Genomic DNA, 13,847 nt, shown 5'->3' on the forward strand with positions numbered 1-13,847 from the left:
ATGGAGAGCAGATCAGAGGAGTTTCCCAGCTGCCGGGAGTTCTGATCTGAACTCTCCCCCCGCTGACCGGGGCCTTGGGGAAGACACCAGCCCCTCTGATCTAATTCCCTCCTAAAAAACGGGGACAGTGAGTGGGCACCCACACTTCATGAAGACAGTGGAAGGCATGTGCTCAGAGTTACCACTGGCTAAAATGGAAGTATGTGGCTTTTTTTTTTTTTTTAAATATATTGATTTCAGAGAGGAAGGGAGAGAGAAAGAGAGACAGAAACATCAATGATGAGAGAGCATCATTGATCGGCTGCCTCCTGCACGCCCTGTACTGGGGATCAAGCCCACACCCCAGGCATGTGCCCTGAACAGGAATTGAACCATGACCTCCTGGTTCATAGGTTGATGCTCAACCACTGAGCCACGCCAGCCAGGGTATGTGGCTTCTTGTCTCTCTACCACCCCCAGCAGCTACTTACCCAGCGCCTGTGTGGTCACAGTCATGTGTGTATGGGGATGTGGCACAGGCAGAAGGGAGTAGGGACGCCATCTCTTCTTCACTGTCCAAATTCCTCAGGACCCTTCCTCCCAACCTTCCTACACCCTCCTCCTCTCAATCCTTTTCCCTCACAGTGGTCATACCTGCCCTTTGCCAGGCCTGGTGGCCACTGAGAAGGCAGATGTGAGTAAGATAAGACCATGATGTGGAGGCATCTAGAAGGAGACAGGCAGCTACAACAGGGGAGATCGGGGAGGGACCCCTGAGCCAGGTCTAGGGGATGACCAGGTCTGGGGAAGGCTGTCCCTGGCCCCGTCCTGGGGCCTCAGGGGCCCAGCAACACTGTGCCTGTCACTCTTTCTGGTGCCTTGGGGCCTCTCATTGGGGGGGGGGGGGAGCGAGAAAGAGAGAGAGAGAGAGAGAGAGAGAGAGAGAGAGAGAGAGAGAACACAGGTGATTTCTCAGCCAAAATCTGTTTCCTGCCCATTTCTTTCCTTTTCTTTTTTACTTTTTATACTATTTTATTTGTATGCTGCTGCCAGTGTATCTATATTAATAAAAGGGTAATATGCTAATTAGACCAGACATATTCTGGACATCCTTCCAGACAAAGCCACGGTGGCAGGGGCCAAGGCAGAGGCAGTAAGGGGTGATCAGGCCAGCAGGGGAGAGCAGTTAGGGGGCGATCAGGCTGGCAGGCAGAGGCTGTTAGGGGTGATCAGGCAGGCAGGCAGGTGAGCAGTTAGGAGCCAGTGGTCCCGGATTGGAGAGGGTGCAGGCCAGGCTAAGGGACCCTCTCCCCCATGCACAAATTTCATTCACCAGGCCTCTAGTATAAAATAATCATTGTTGTGAAATAGAAATTCATGAAAATTCAGAGAGGTAGATGTTAAGGACTGACAAAAGCAGAAGTTTGTATAGTACGGCACATGTTATAGGATAAGCTTTTTGTACAGGCTTCAGCTCTCTTTGAATATTCACTGATTCAAGAAAAGTGGTTTAGCCCTAACCGGTTTGGCTCAGCGGATGGAGCATCTGCCTGCAGACCGAAGGGTCCCGGGTTTGATTCCGGTCAAGGGCACATGCCGGTTGTGGGCTCGATCCCCCGTAGGGGATGTGCAGGAGGCAGCCGATCCATGATTCTCTCTCATCATGGATGTTCCTATCTCTCTCTCCCTCTCCCTTCCTGCCTGAAATCAATAAACATATATTATAAAAAATAATAAATAAATAAATAAATAAATAAATAAAAGAGGGGGAAAAAGAAAAGAAACGTGGTTTAGACACCTTCACAGTTCATTTCACTACAGAAAGGAACAAGCTTTCTGGGTCTGAAGGGATTGGTACTTGAAGATACTCCCATCAGCAGGGGGTCACGTTGAGCATTCTGCAGACAGAATTGTTTCAAATCGGCAGCTGCCTGGGAAACCTCATGGTTGAGCCCAGCCTCCAGCCGGAGCCGTTGAACCACTTTCTTCATAGCGGTGACGGTGACGCTGGAGGAACCAGACATGGTGCACACGAGTGCCGGGCAGATTGGTCAGTAGCAGGTCGCCAGTGGTGAGTCCGCGGGGCCAGACAGCGGGGCAGCGACGCGAGGCCGAAAGCCCCTTCCTAGGCATTCTCCCTCCCCCCGGTGCAGTGTTAAGAGAATCTTTTGGGGGAACACTTGGCAGCTCTCTCCCATCTTGTATCGAGCCAACCTAAGGGCTTCCCGAGACCCACATCTGTACATTCACTGTGAGGGTGGGTGTGAAGGTGTACACACAGCAAAGAGGAGCTCGGGCTTCCCATCCAGCTGGCGACGAGCATTTGGTCTGGTCCTGCCACCCTTCTCCCGAGGCAGCCTGGTGGGCGAGCCACCACTTGCTAGCTGTGTGGCCCTGGGAAGTCGCTAACCATATCTGTGCAGTGGGGTCAACGACTCCTGCCTTGCAATCTGATTGCAAAGATTCATTTAGGAAACCTGAAGCCAGCAGCACAGGCCCTGCACCCAGTAGACAGGTGTCTGCTAATGAGAGCCCCCCGACACCTGCATGACTCCAGGGCCGCTGAGAGCCTTCTCCTGCCCACCCGTCTGCTGACCAAACCCCTCCTCACAGGCAGGCCCTGATGTGCCTTATTGTGAACACAGCCAACCCTTAGGTCAGGAGGCTGAGCAGAGGTTAGACTTGGAGCCATGCAAATCTTGGTTTTTAAATCCCAATTCTGGTACCTGTACTCACTCACAGACCTGGGCCTTGTGTTTTTGTGTTTTGTTTTGTTTTTACAAATATGTTTTTATTGATTTCAGAGAGGGAGAGGGAGAGAGATAGAAACATCACTGATGAGAGAGAATCATTGATCGGTTGCCTCCTGCATGCCCCCTGCTGGGGATCAAGCCTGAAACACGGGCATGTGCCCTGAGCGGGAATCGAACTGTGACCTCCCGGTTCATAGGTAGACACTAAACCACAAGCCACACTGGCTGGGCAAGGGCTTTGTTTTTTTAATGGGTAAATTGGAGATAAGATCTAAGACAACAGGGAACTTGCCTGCCTGTCTTATTCGCTATATCCTTAACCCCAAGAACAGTGCCTGGCATACAGCTGGGCCCTCCGTGTCTGCTTGTTTAACAATGAATGGATGAATGAATGAACAAATACTTATCTTGCAGAATGAGTATGAGGTTACAACGTGTAAAATGTCTGCTATAGTACGTGACTCAAGGCTAATACTCTTCAAAGTATTTCCTTCTTTCTCCCCCTTCCTTTTCTTCTTTTCCCTTCTATTGCCTTCCCTGGGCCTATGGACATGTAGGACAGTCCTTTGACCCCCACTTCACCTACCAACCACCCTGAACCACCTCACCATTTTCCCAGACAGCTGACGGCTCTCCTGTGGCCACGTGGAGAGCTGTCTGGCCCAGTGCTTCTCCCCCCGACCTCCCTTATCCCGCACTCCCTCGATCATTCCTGCACTTCAGGTTATTCCCGGTCACTGTTCTCCTCACACTTACAGGTCAAAATGGATCTTCCTCATGCCCCTCCATCTGCAGAGTGGGAAGGGAACTTGGGAGCTGAGCAGGGGGCTGGGCCTCAGAGCTGTGTCCTGCCGGCTCCAGCAGGCAAGACTGGGTTGTCTGTATCTGTCCGTCCGTTCCTGCCTCAGCTTGTTTTTGTCTCTCCCACTTTCTGGAAGGCAGGGCAGGGACAGCAACAGGGACAAGCCTTGGTGTTGACATCTGGCCACAGCTTCCTGGTCCAGGCTGACACTCAGACTGGGAGGGGCCGGAGGGACCTGGTCTCCGGGGACCTGGGAGGAGCTCCAGTCCCCTCAGCCCCTCTTCTGTGGCTGAAAACTCAGGCAACCAACCCCTCTATGTTCCTGGGGTCCAGGGCTTGGGAGGCGGCGGGTCTGCAGGCAGCACAGACCGAAATACCACCCAAGTAGCCCTACCCCCATCCAGGGGGTATAATGGGGGTGACTCTAGGGAGGTGATTCGAGGCCATGGACAGGGAGACTGTTGGTATAAGGGCACTATTCCCTCAACATGTCTGAGGTGAATCGCTAAAAACGCTTGTTAAAAACCCGGATTCCCCAGGAGCCATGGATTTAGCAGGAAGGTGCGCGTGTGTGGGGAACGGGGTGCGGGGAGGCAGTTGGGGGGAGACTGAGTAAGTTGTATTTTTATTAAGCTCCCAGGGGATTCTCAGGATGAGGCAAGTTTAGGAAACAACCTGGGCAAGTCACCTCCCTGAGCAACATTTCTCCTTTGCAAATATCAATAATACAAAAGGAGTCATCGCCCACTGAAACCATGGGACCACGTGCCTGAGTTCCTCCTCATCTCCCACTGCTTCTGTTCCTTTCCTCCTGGGCTGGGCTCTGCCGGGCCTGGAGGCAGGTGGCAGCTCGGAGATTCCTGCTATTGGGTTCAGGGCCTGGGTCACTCAGGAACGCCCAGGTCCCAGCCCTGCTCCCGGGGCCAGGGACACTGCCCTCTAGTGGTTGTGGCTGTAACTGCAGGCCTGGGCTGCCTGCCTAGGACACCCAAGATCTGCCGGGTGCAGCCTGCGGCCTGTCCGGGGAGGGGTCCAGCCTGACGAGGGTCACAGTACTCGGTCGGTCGTTCACCTCCCTCCGCAGGCACTCAGACTCCACCCTCAAGAGTCATGGAGTCCTTGGTACATGTGTCACTCGGAGGAGCTTAGAGAGCCTTGTGGCCCTGTGAAGTGGAAGAGAGGTTTATGGCTTTTAATAAAGAAACTCCTGTGTTGCCCGGTCCCACTCACCTGGTGAGAGCAGTCCAGCTGTGAAGCTGTTGTTCATTACTTAACAGGGTGAAGACAGACACCCTTTGGCCAAGTTCATCCCAAGTGACAGGAAGCAGCCTTGTTTGCAGAGTGGGGAGAGGGGGGGCATTCATTAACGCCAACTTAGTGGCTGCTAAGAGGAGAATGGGCCTGGGGTGCTTGGGAGGGCGGCCCACCCTCTCTTATGGAGCTATTGGGCCTAAACCCGGCAACCCTGAAATGTTAAATATTAATTACAAACAGATAAGAACAACACCACCTGGTGCCTGTCGCAGGGAGGGGAGGGAGGGCATATCTGGGTTCAGGGGAAGGAGGACACTGTACTCTCTCCTGTGTGGAGAGCGGCTACAGTGTTTGGACAGGTTCAAGCCTCGGACTAATGAGAGGGCACAGTCCTCTCATGGCAAAGCCACGTGCAAGTCCCAGCTTGGAGGGCAGAGCCCTCCCAGCACAATTATAGCCAAAGGCCATGGTTGTAAGCTTGACCCTATGGTCCGAACCTGTGGTCCCACGTGGCTGAGTCATGTGGGCTTGATAGAGTTCAGGTGCATGAAATTGAGTAGATTCGAAACCCACGAGAATGTTGTAAACATCTTGACCACGCCCTTACTTTGCCTTGTGGAATCTGCTATAAAATAAAGACACGGCTTGTAGCCTGTGGTGCTGTCGCTAGCTCTCCATCAGAGAGGACAGCGTCCCACCCAGACCCAGCTTTTATTCTCTTGTCTGTCTTTTCTCAATCAGTCACCGCGCCCCCCGCCCCCTCAGGTTCACCCTTGGCCGTGCTGGCGCGGCACACTGCAGAAGGCCACACCGATGCAGCAGGACAGTGGTCCTGTTTCTCAGAGATGTTCAGATCCGGCTTTGGGACAGAAAGGGGACGGGGACCCCATTGGGGCCCTCCCCTCCTTGTGTCTCATCCTCCGAGAATCCAAACTGGTGTACAAAGTCCTTTCTCTTGATGAGAACAAAAAGCACTAGGTTCGAGCTCCGACCGCGTCATGGGCTCAATGGGGCCCCTGGGTGAGTCCCTTCTCCGCTCGGGGGCTCAGTTTTCTCATCTGAGATGCAAATGGCACAAAGGGTGTACCGACACCCCGAAAGCACAGAGCAAGGCCCTTTCCCTACGTGAGCAGACGTGGGGGTGAGGGGGCAGGCCTGGGGGCTCCACGCAAAGGGGCCACCTGAGCATGCCGACACCCCCGAAACAGCTCCCACTTACAACCTCGGGAAGAAGGTTCCACTGGTCCCTGGCCCCTGCTTCCGGGAGGCCCTGTGACTCCATCCCTGGCTTCCTCCACCAGACAGACTAGCTCCCTGGCCTGGCCTGGAGCAATCCCGGGGAAAGCAGGATAATCTGAGAAAATGCCTGGTCTGAAGCCAACCGGAACTGGGGCAGTGGGTCCTGTGCTGTCTGTTTTAAAAAAAAAATCACAACAGGAAGTAGCTACCATTTATTGGGCACTACCCTGAGCCAGACACTCACACACTTTACAGACGTTGTTTAGTTTCACCCTCACCACTACCCGTGAGGTAGGGGTTCTCACACCCATTCAAAAAGGAGGAAACTGCGGGTCTGAGCGCTGATTCATGTGCTTGAAGTCATACGGGTGGTGAGCGGTGAGGCTGGAATTTGCACCCAGATGGGCTGAACCCAAGGCTGCGTTTCCAAAGTCGTGAAGTCAGTGCCGGTGTTGGCTGTGTCTCCTTCAGGGACCACGTGGCCCATTTCCTTCCAAACCCTGCTCTCAGGATGGGGTCTGAAACTCCCTCCACGGAAAGGCCCTCCCTCCCCGGTGGACCTGCATTTCCCTGGGGGCGCAGCCTCTAGCTGAGGAGTGGAGTTGGAAGGCTGGACTTCAGGCAGCAGCCCTGGTTGGGAATGAGCCCCAGGCCGCACCCCTCCCTGGAGTCTGGCCACGGCGCTGCTTCTCGCCTCGGCAGAAGCGCAGGTTGTTCTGGTTCTGCCCAGCCTGCTACGAGGCATCCTTTTCCCAGCTCCTTCTCTCACCTGGGGAGTCACAGAGGAGGCAGACCTCCCTCTCTGTCGAACTAGATTATGAGACTGACCCGGAGCGGAGCGAGGAGACTAGGCTCCCAGAGAACCTTGTGCCCAGCGTATTAGGAGCTGGGCCCCAGCCTTGGAAGTCCCCCTGTGTTAGTTACCTCCCCGCACTGACGGTCCCGCCCTTCCTGCAGAGCTCTGCACACGCACTCATTGGCACACACTCATTGGCACAGGATGCGTGCCCATCACTCCCCATCTGATGTCCTCATCGTGTCTTCCTGCTCCCGTCCTCTGGTTCCCTCAGGGCCCCCACCGAGGCGGGTGGGCTGTGTGCACGGCATGGTGGGTTGGGAGTGACAGCAGCGGATGTGAGGTTGGGCTGGGGGTGAGGGGGAAGCCCCAGGCCGTCCTGCCGTCCACTCAGGGCTCCCACTGCACGGTCAGGGCCAGGCCTCTGAAGAGGGAGTCCAGCTCTGCGGGCTGCTCCAGGGCTGAGGCCCCAGGCGCTGCGCTCGTGGCCTCAGGCTCGGACCCGGGACCATCGTCCTTGGGACACACGAGGGACTCCAGCAGCCCCCCGGGACGTGAACCCTGGTCCATGGGACAACACGGGAGGGAAGGAGTGTGCAGAGGGAGGGACCCCGGGTGGCCCTCGATCTGGACAGAGGAGAGGAGGGGCAGCTGGCCCTTCAGGTACCCCGGTGTCCCTGGCTCCCCCTTGTGCAGCACAGTCGTGTCGTGTGCTCTGTCTGGGTCAATGCACAGGCTCTGGGGGAAGGGTTTGGCTTCTTGGGGCTCCTCCGTGGCCCCGGAAGCCAACCCCTGCAGGGAGAGGTCGGCGGCTGGTGGCTCTTTCCGGAGCTGATCCTCAGTCCTGAGGGGTCTGGGACTAGAGGGTGTCCCCGGAGGGGAGTCTTTGCCAGATCCTCCCATGCACACCCCATAGGACGGGGGCCAGCTGTCCGGAGCGGCCTGGGGGGCGTAGGAAGAGACGGCCTGCGGAGTGTAGGATGGGGCTTTAGCCTCGGGGGTGACTTGAGGTGTGTAGGCTGGGGGCCCGACCTCAGGGGCAGCCTGGGGAGTGTAGGACGGCGGGGAGCCTGCCTGGGGAGGCGCCGCCCGGGAGGGCTGCAGGATGGAGAGGTCCGGCTGCCCGAGGTAGGTGATCTCAGACCGGCTGTGCAGCGGGGGGGCTCCCGGGGGCTCCTTGGGCACAGAGACCATGACTTGGGAGTACTGGACAGGCTGGGCCAGGCTGCTGGGGCCGCTGAGGTCCAGGACAGGGATCAGCACGTGCTCCTGGATGAACCGCAGAGGCTGGAAGGTCAGTACACGCTGGATGTCCTGCTCGGGGACAACAACAGCCCCGTGAGGACCCGTTCCCGGCTCCCCGAGGGCGCCTGGGGGTGAGGTCCTCCGTGGGGAGGCAGAGGCCATCGGGGGCTTTTCAAGTGCATATCCCACAGGTCCCTTCGCCTCTCCGAGGTTCCGCTAAATGCCGCCCCCCCCACCCCTCCACAAGGGCAGGGCTGCCGGCCTGGAGCTGAGGCCTCTCCTGGGGGGCTCTCTTAGAGGGAGGTTCTCACTACGGTTTCTCCGGGAGGTAGATAGTCCAGGAAGTAGATGACTTAGATTTGGGGTGGCCTTGGGGTACGCTCTGGAGGTGGTGGCCCACACTGCTTCTTGCTCAGGGGCTTCTAAGGGCCAATGTAGGGGGCAAGGTGGGAAGGGATGGGGGACAGGGGAGACCAGGAGAGTTTCATAGGAAATGGCTCATCTGGGCTGTGACAGTGAGTGCATTGTCCTCGAGCCCCTCAGATGGGCGAGAGCCCCCCCACCGAGCCCCGGGCCTGGGCTGCGGCCTGTGGGAGGGCCTTTAGCGGACGCAGTGCTGGTGGCCAGACGGGGGCTGCCATGGGACGTGTGTGGTTTACTTGCAAATGGAGAGATTTCGCATTATCATCTGCAATTCTGACTTCTCTTGAAAAAATATGCTAAGATCTGGCCCGTGCTCCCAGGGGGTGGAACTGGCTGCCGCTGAGACAGGGCTGAGCTCGGGGACCCCCAGCACCCACCGCTCTGCGGCCCTGCAGGGGCCTGCTCTCGGGTCCCACTCCGCCTGCCTGGACGTGGATGCTCCAGGCCGCGTGGTTCTTTCTTCCAAGCCCGCTCTTCCCGACTCCCACCCTTCAGGCGCCCCTGCCAAGCCTGGCCTCTCACAGTGCCAGGGGCCTGGCCTGGCTAGGACGCCCCAGCCCACCTGGCCAAGCTCTTCATGTCGGAGGGAGAACCGAGGCCTGGCTTTCTGCTTTGTGCTCTGACCCCTGCACTTCAGGGAGAGCCAGGGCTCCCCGGGCCTACGTCCTCGGCTGCTGGGGGTCCTCCCACACCTCCCCCTCCTGCGCCAGGTGGGGTGCTCACCAGAGAGTGGGGAGGCTGCGGCGGCTTGGTGACGTATCTGTAGCTCAGGTAACAGAGCCCTGCGACCAGGAAGCCCATGGAGAACAGGAAGGCCCCGGAGAAGGAGTAGGTCCACGTCGGGTCTGCGTGAGCAAAGAGGCCAGAACAGGGAGAGTGAGGCCCGGGAGGGTGGGTCCATCCGAGGGTTTCCCCTCCCTCCTCAGACCTGGCCTGGGAGCCGCTGCTACTGGAAGGGTGGCAAGAGCACAAAGAAAGAGTCTCCTCCTCCTTTCCCTCCCCCGCCCCACCCCATCTAAACATTCAGAATTTGTCAATCCTGTTTCACGCTGTTTGTAAATATGGTCTATGCTCCCACCATGACAGATGTGCTTTTCATAACAAGCTGGGAGGCCTGGTTTGAATTCTGTTCTCAGGCTCCTTGGGGAACTGTGCCAAGGCCCCTGCCCACCGGCTGCAGCTCACAATGCCAGGGCCTCGCACGTGGCCCCAGCCCACGTGGCCAAGCTCATCCAGGCCCCCAATCAATAGCCAGCTACGGGCACCCTCTGGGCCGAGGGTCTGCACGCCCACGGAGTGTCTCCCCTTAGGACAGCGGTTCTCAACCTGTGGGTCGCGACCCCTTTGGGGGTCGAACGACCCTTTCACAGGGGTCGCCTAAGACCATCGGAAAACACATATATAGTTACCTATTGTTTTTGTGATTAATCACGATGCTTTAATTATGTTCAATTTGTAACAATGAAAATACATCCTGTATATCAGATATTTACGTGATGATTCATAACAGTAGCAAAATGACAGTTAGGAAGTAGCAACGAAAATAATTTTATGGTTGGGGGTCACCACAACATGAGGAACTGTATTAAAGGGTCGAGGCATTAGGAAGGTTGAGAACCACTGCCTTAGGAGGAAGGACTCGAGAGATCTGCCCAGAGTGGACACAGGCGGGGCATTTCCATTGGGACTTCGGAAGTCCAGGGTACTCAGCGTGTGGCCTAGAAGGGAGGTCACAGGCGCCAGGAGGACTTGTCCCCTTGAACCTAAGGACCCCTCATCTTGTGGGAGGGCCACGCCAGAGCCAGGGCTGGGGGTGGCTCCCCCTCTCTCCCTGCTCTGAGGACAGCCTGCCTCCCTGGCGGGTGTGTGTGTGTGGGGGGGGGGGGGAGTGACAAGAGGAGGGGCTGTCCTCCCCTCCCTTCCAAGCAAAGGCCTGGGTATCGGGGACCACCTTGCTCAGGAGGCACTGCCCGTTCTAAAAGGGAAGGAAATAGACGCCTGAGGGCTTTCGTGTGCTCCCTCTCCCGGTGGTCCCGGCTCTGGGATGGGCACAGCCAGGCATGTCACACTTCCTGTCACCAACCCAGGGGGGACTGGTGAGGGGCTGGGGAGGAAGAAGTCATTGGAGCTTTTTGTTTAAAACTGGGGATTGGTATTATCCAGGGGTCTTGACTCTCCAAAGTACCCTCCTGTTCCCCGCCCGGTGGCTTCAGCTGGAGTTGCTGCGCACCAGCTGCCCATGACCTTGGCAATCACCGTGAACTCTGTGGACCGGAGCCTCGACATCTAGCCCACCCCTTGCTCCTCCCCCGGCCCTGAGCTCCGGCCATACCCTGCCCCTGCCACACGACACTCCCAGCATGCTCCAGGGAGAAGATACGACCCGACTGTACGTGACAGACCTCATGGAAAACCACTGTCCTTGTGCCAGGACAGGACAGGGACAGGGAACTTTCCATGTGCCATTTCACCCACGAGGAGACAGGAAGAAATAATAGAAGCAACGCTCGCGAGTGGGGGGTTAGATGTCTGGCTCGGCCCCTGATCCTCCTCTCTGTTACACATCCTCCTCTCTGTTGCACAACCCTCTCTGCTCTACCACGTATGAATGACAGCAGCCAGTGATTACTGAATTCTTAAGATGTGCCTTGCCCTGTGTGGGTGCTCTACTTATGTCACCTCATCAGACACAGAGAGCCAGGGACACGCCCTGCTTACGTCGAATGAAGCTGAGTCTCAGAGAGGTTAAGCGACCTGACCAAGGTCACACAGCAATTCAGTGGGAAAGTCAGAACGGACATGCGTAACTCCAAAGCTCATCCTCATAGACCCAACATCAGGATGCCTCAGTTTCCTCATCTGTCAAAGTTAGGCATGGAGTGAGGTGACCCCTAGAGTCCTTTCCAGCATCAAGATACTAGGATGTTGCTCTGTGACCGTCCCAGATATCCTGAGAGGTAGATCCAGTGGAGATTCTAGGCTCTGGGGATAAGACAGGCCCCAGGAGACAGGGTCAAGGGCAGGAAGGGGAATACGTGTGCAATGGGGGCGATTAGCTGTAAACAAAATGGCAAAGGGGTGGTTAGAGCTCAGGCTTCAGGATCAGATGAACCTAATGAGGCTTGCTGACCAGCTGTGTGGTCACCTTCAAGTTGCTTAACCTCTCTGAGCCAGAGTCCCTCCTCTGTGAAATGGGGATGAGGCTCCCCACCTTGCAGGATTGTTATACAAACCAAATGGGATCATGTACGTAAAGCATTTAACACAGTGCTTGGCCATAGAGTAGGCATTTAATAAATGGTAGGAATTGTTATTAACATACTTTATTTTCGAGAATTCAGTCCCTTCTATATGCCAGCAGGAAATAGCCAACAAGAAGTGTGATTTATATAAAAGCGGCATCACATCATGAGCTAGATTCAGCGGTTCTCAACCTGTGGGGTCGCGACCCCTTTGGGGGTCGAACGACCCTTTCACAGGGGTCGCCTAAGACCATCGGAAAACACATATATAATTACATATTGTTTTTGTGATTAATCACTATGCTTTAATTATGTTCAGTTTGTAACAATGAAATCGGGGGTCACCACAACATGAGGAACTGTATTAAAGGGTCGCGGCATTAGGAAGGTTGAGAACCACTGAGCTAGATTAAGAAAGAACAAGCCAATGGAAGAATGCGGGAGGAGTGGTCCGCCGGTTGTCAAAAAGCAGGGTGGGGCGGGGCGGGCCAGGAATGGGTGAGATTTGTCTAGTTTGGGCCGGGGAGAGGGTCACCGGCCATCTATACGCTCCCAGCTTAGCACCTGTAGCACTGGTTTCCTTTCTCTAGTTTTCCTCTTGCCAAATTCTATTCTGGTCTCCTGAGTGGCCCTGTCCCCAGGGCGGGCCTGCCCCAGGCACGTGGCCAGGGCTGGCTGTCCCACCGGGCAGTCTTCCCCCGACACGAATGCACTGCGGTGGAGAAAGCCGTCTCCTGTGGGCTCTTGGGGCAACGGATGAGTTGAGTTTCCGAACAAAACGGAGGACTGGCACCGACCCGCTGACGAGTCTCCCGGCTGCAGTTGTACCCGAGGGCCCACGCACGCAGCCGCCTCTCCTCTGCTCATTAGGACAGAACTCACCGGCTGACCTCATCCATCTAAACCAGATGCCTAAGGTGGAGTCCGCTCTCCAAATCCAACCCACTGCTATCCCTTTCACCCTCCAAACTCGCTGCTCTGAGCATTACATTCCCATCTGCCTGTGAAAATAAACACCAATAAAAAACGTCACCCCGCTCATGAAGAGAGTCGAGTTCCAAGGTGCCAGAGGAAGAGAGCGCGGGACCAGCTCACCGAGCCAGTGACTCAAAGCTGTTTCTGCAGCAGCACAACGGGGAGGGCGTGGCCTCCAGCATGAGGCCCGGTTCCATCCCTCACCACCTGTGTGATCTCGGCCGTCACCGAACCACTCTGACCCTGCCTCCTCATCTGTCCGATGAGGGTGATGACAGGGTTGCGCTCAGTTGTGCCTGGTCCCTGGTTAGCACCGCACAGATGCTAGCTCTCATTGCTCTTGTTATTATTTGACCCCGGGAGATATGGAGGGATCTTTTTATCTCCTCTGTTCCCCCCTGCAGATAATCTCCCAGTGTCTGTCACCTGGGTTAATATTAAGGTGCAGTTGCTTTGCCGGGGTGCACCCTAAGCAGGCCAGAGAGAGGAAATCCGGAGCCAGGCTGGAGGGTGGAGATTAAACATGTGCTATGATAACCCATCAGCTACTGCGTTTGTGGATAAGCAAAGATTGACTTTAATAATCACCCTTCACAGTTTCTGAGAGCACTGCCCAGCCTCGCCTTGGTTACAGGGAGGAAAGCGCACAGTCAAGGCTTGAACTCAGGCGTCCCACCTCCCTCCACTTCAGCCACACTTACCTGGCAGTGTCCTCACGCGGCACGTGTAGGGGGCACTCTCTTTGGAGTACATTGGAACAACAATTGTGATGGTCCCAAGGAACTCTGTGTCGGGGGTCAGGCCAGTGAACTCGTATTCTCTCTGCTTGCCTTGAAGGTGCTGAAATTGTCAGAGAACCCAGAGTGACTCCTCTTATACCCTGACCTCCACGCGGAGCCCAGTCACCTACACCTCTCACACCTCTGCCTGGGTGACTGCACTCGGTGCAAGGGCACCACCAGCTCCCAAACCAGAAATGGGCGGTCAGTCTGCAGGGCTCCAATCCCATCCCCTACTCACCCCCCAGGTCTTCACTACTCTATTGCCCATGTCCATGGGCTATGTATAATATCCCTTTCTTTACTATTTAGTACTTTTAAAAATAATGATGATACATTTCTCTTCTGGCATCCATATTC

General features: G+C 56.0%; 1 protein-coding gene and 1 pseudogene across 1 annotated transcript in view; both read right to left on the reverse strand.

Moving 5' to 3' along the window:
• Nucleotides 1–1,769: 1,769 nt before the first annotated feature.
• Nucleotides 1,770–2,182, reverse strand: LOC102432325 (annotated as a pseudogene).
• A 4,044-nt stretch (nt 2,183–6,226) lies between these two features.
• The window catches only part of IL22RA1 (interleukin 22 receptor subunit alpha 1), a 14,880-nt gene continuing 7,259 nt past the window's right edge, over nt 6,227–13,847 (reverse strand). The window contains 3 exon segments of the mRNA XM_023758327.1: nt 6,227–8,137; nt 9,215–9,336; nt 13,410–13,548. Of these exon segments, the coding sequence (XP_023614095.1) occupies nt 7,214–8,137; nt 9,215–9,336; nt 13,410–13,548 (1,185 nt within the window). The 3' untranslated portion in view covers nt 6,227–7,213.

The sequence above is a fragment of the Myotis lucifugus genome, unplaced genomic scaffold, assembly GCF_000147115.1.
Source record: "Myotis lucifugus unplaced genomic scaffold, Myoluc2.0 scaffold_128, whole genome shotgun sequence".
NCBI lineage: Eukaryota > Metazoa > Chordata > Mammalia > Chiroptera > Vespertilionidae > Myotis > Myotis lucifugus.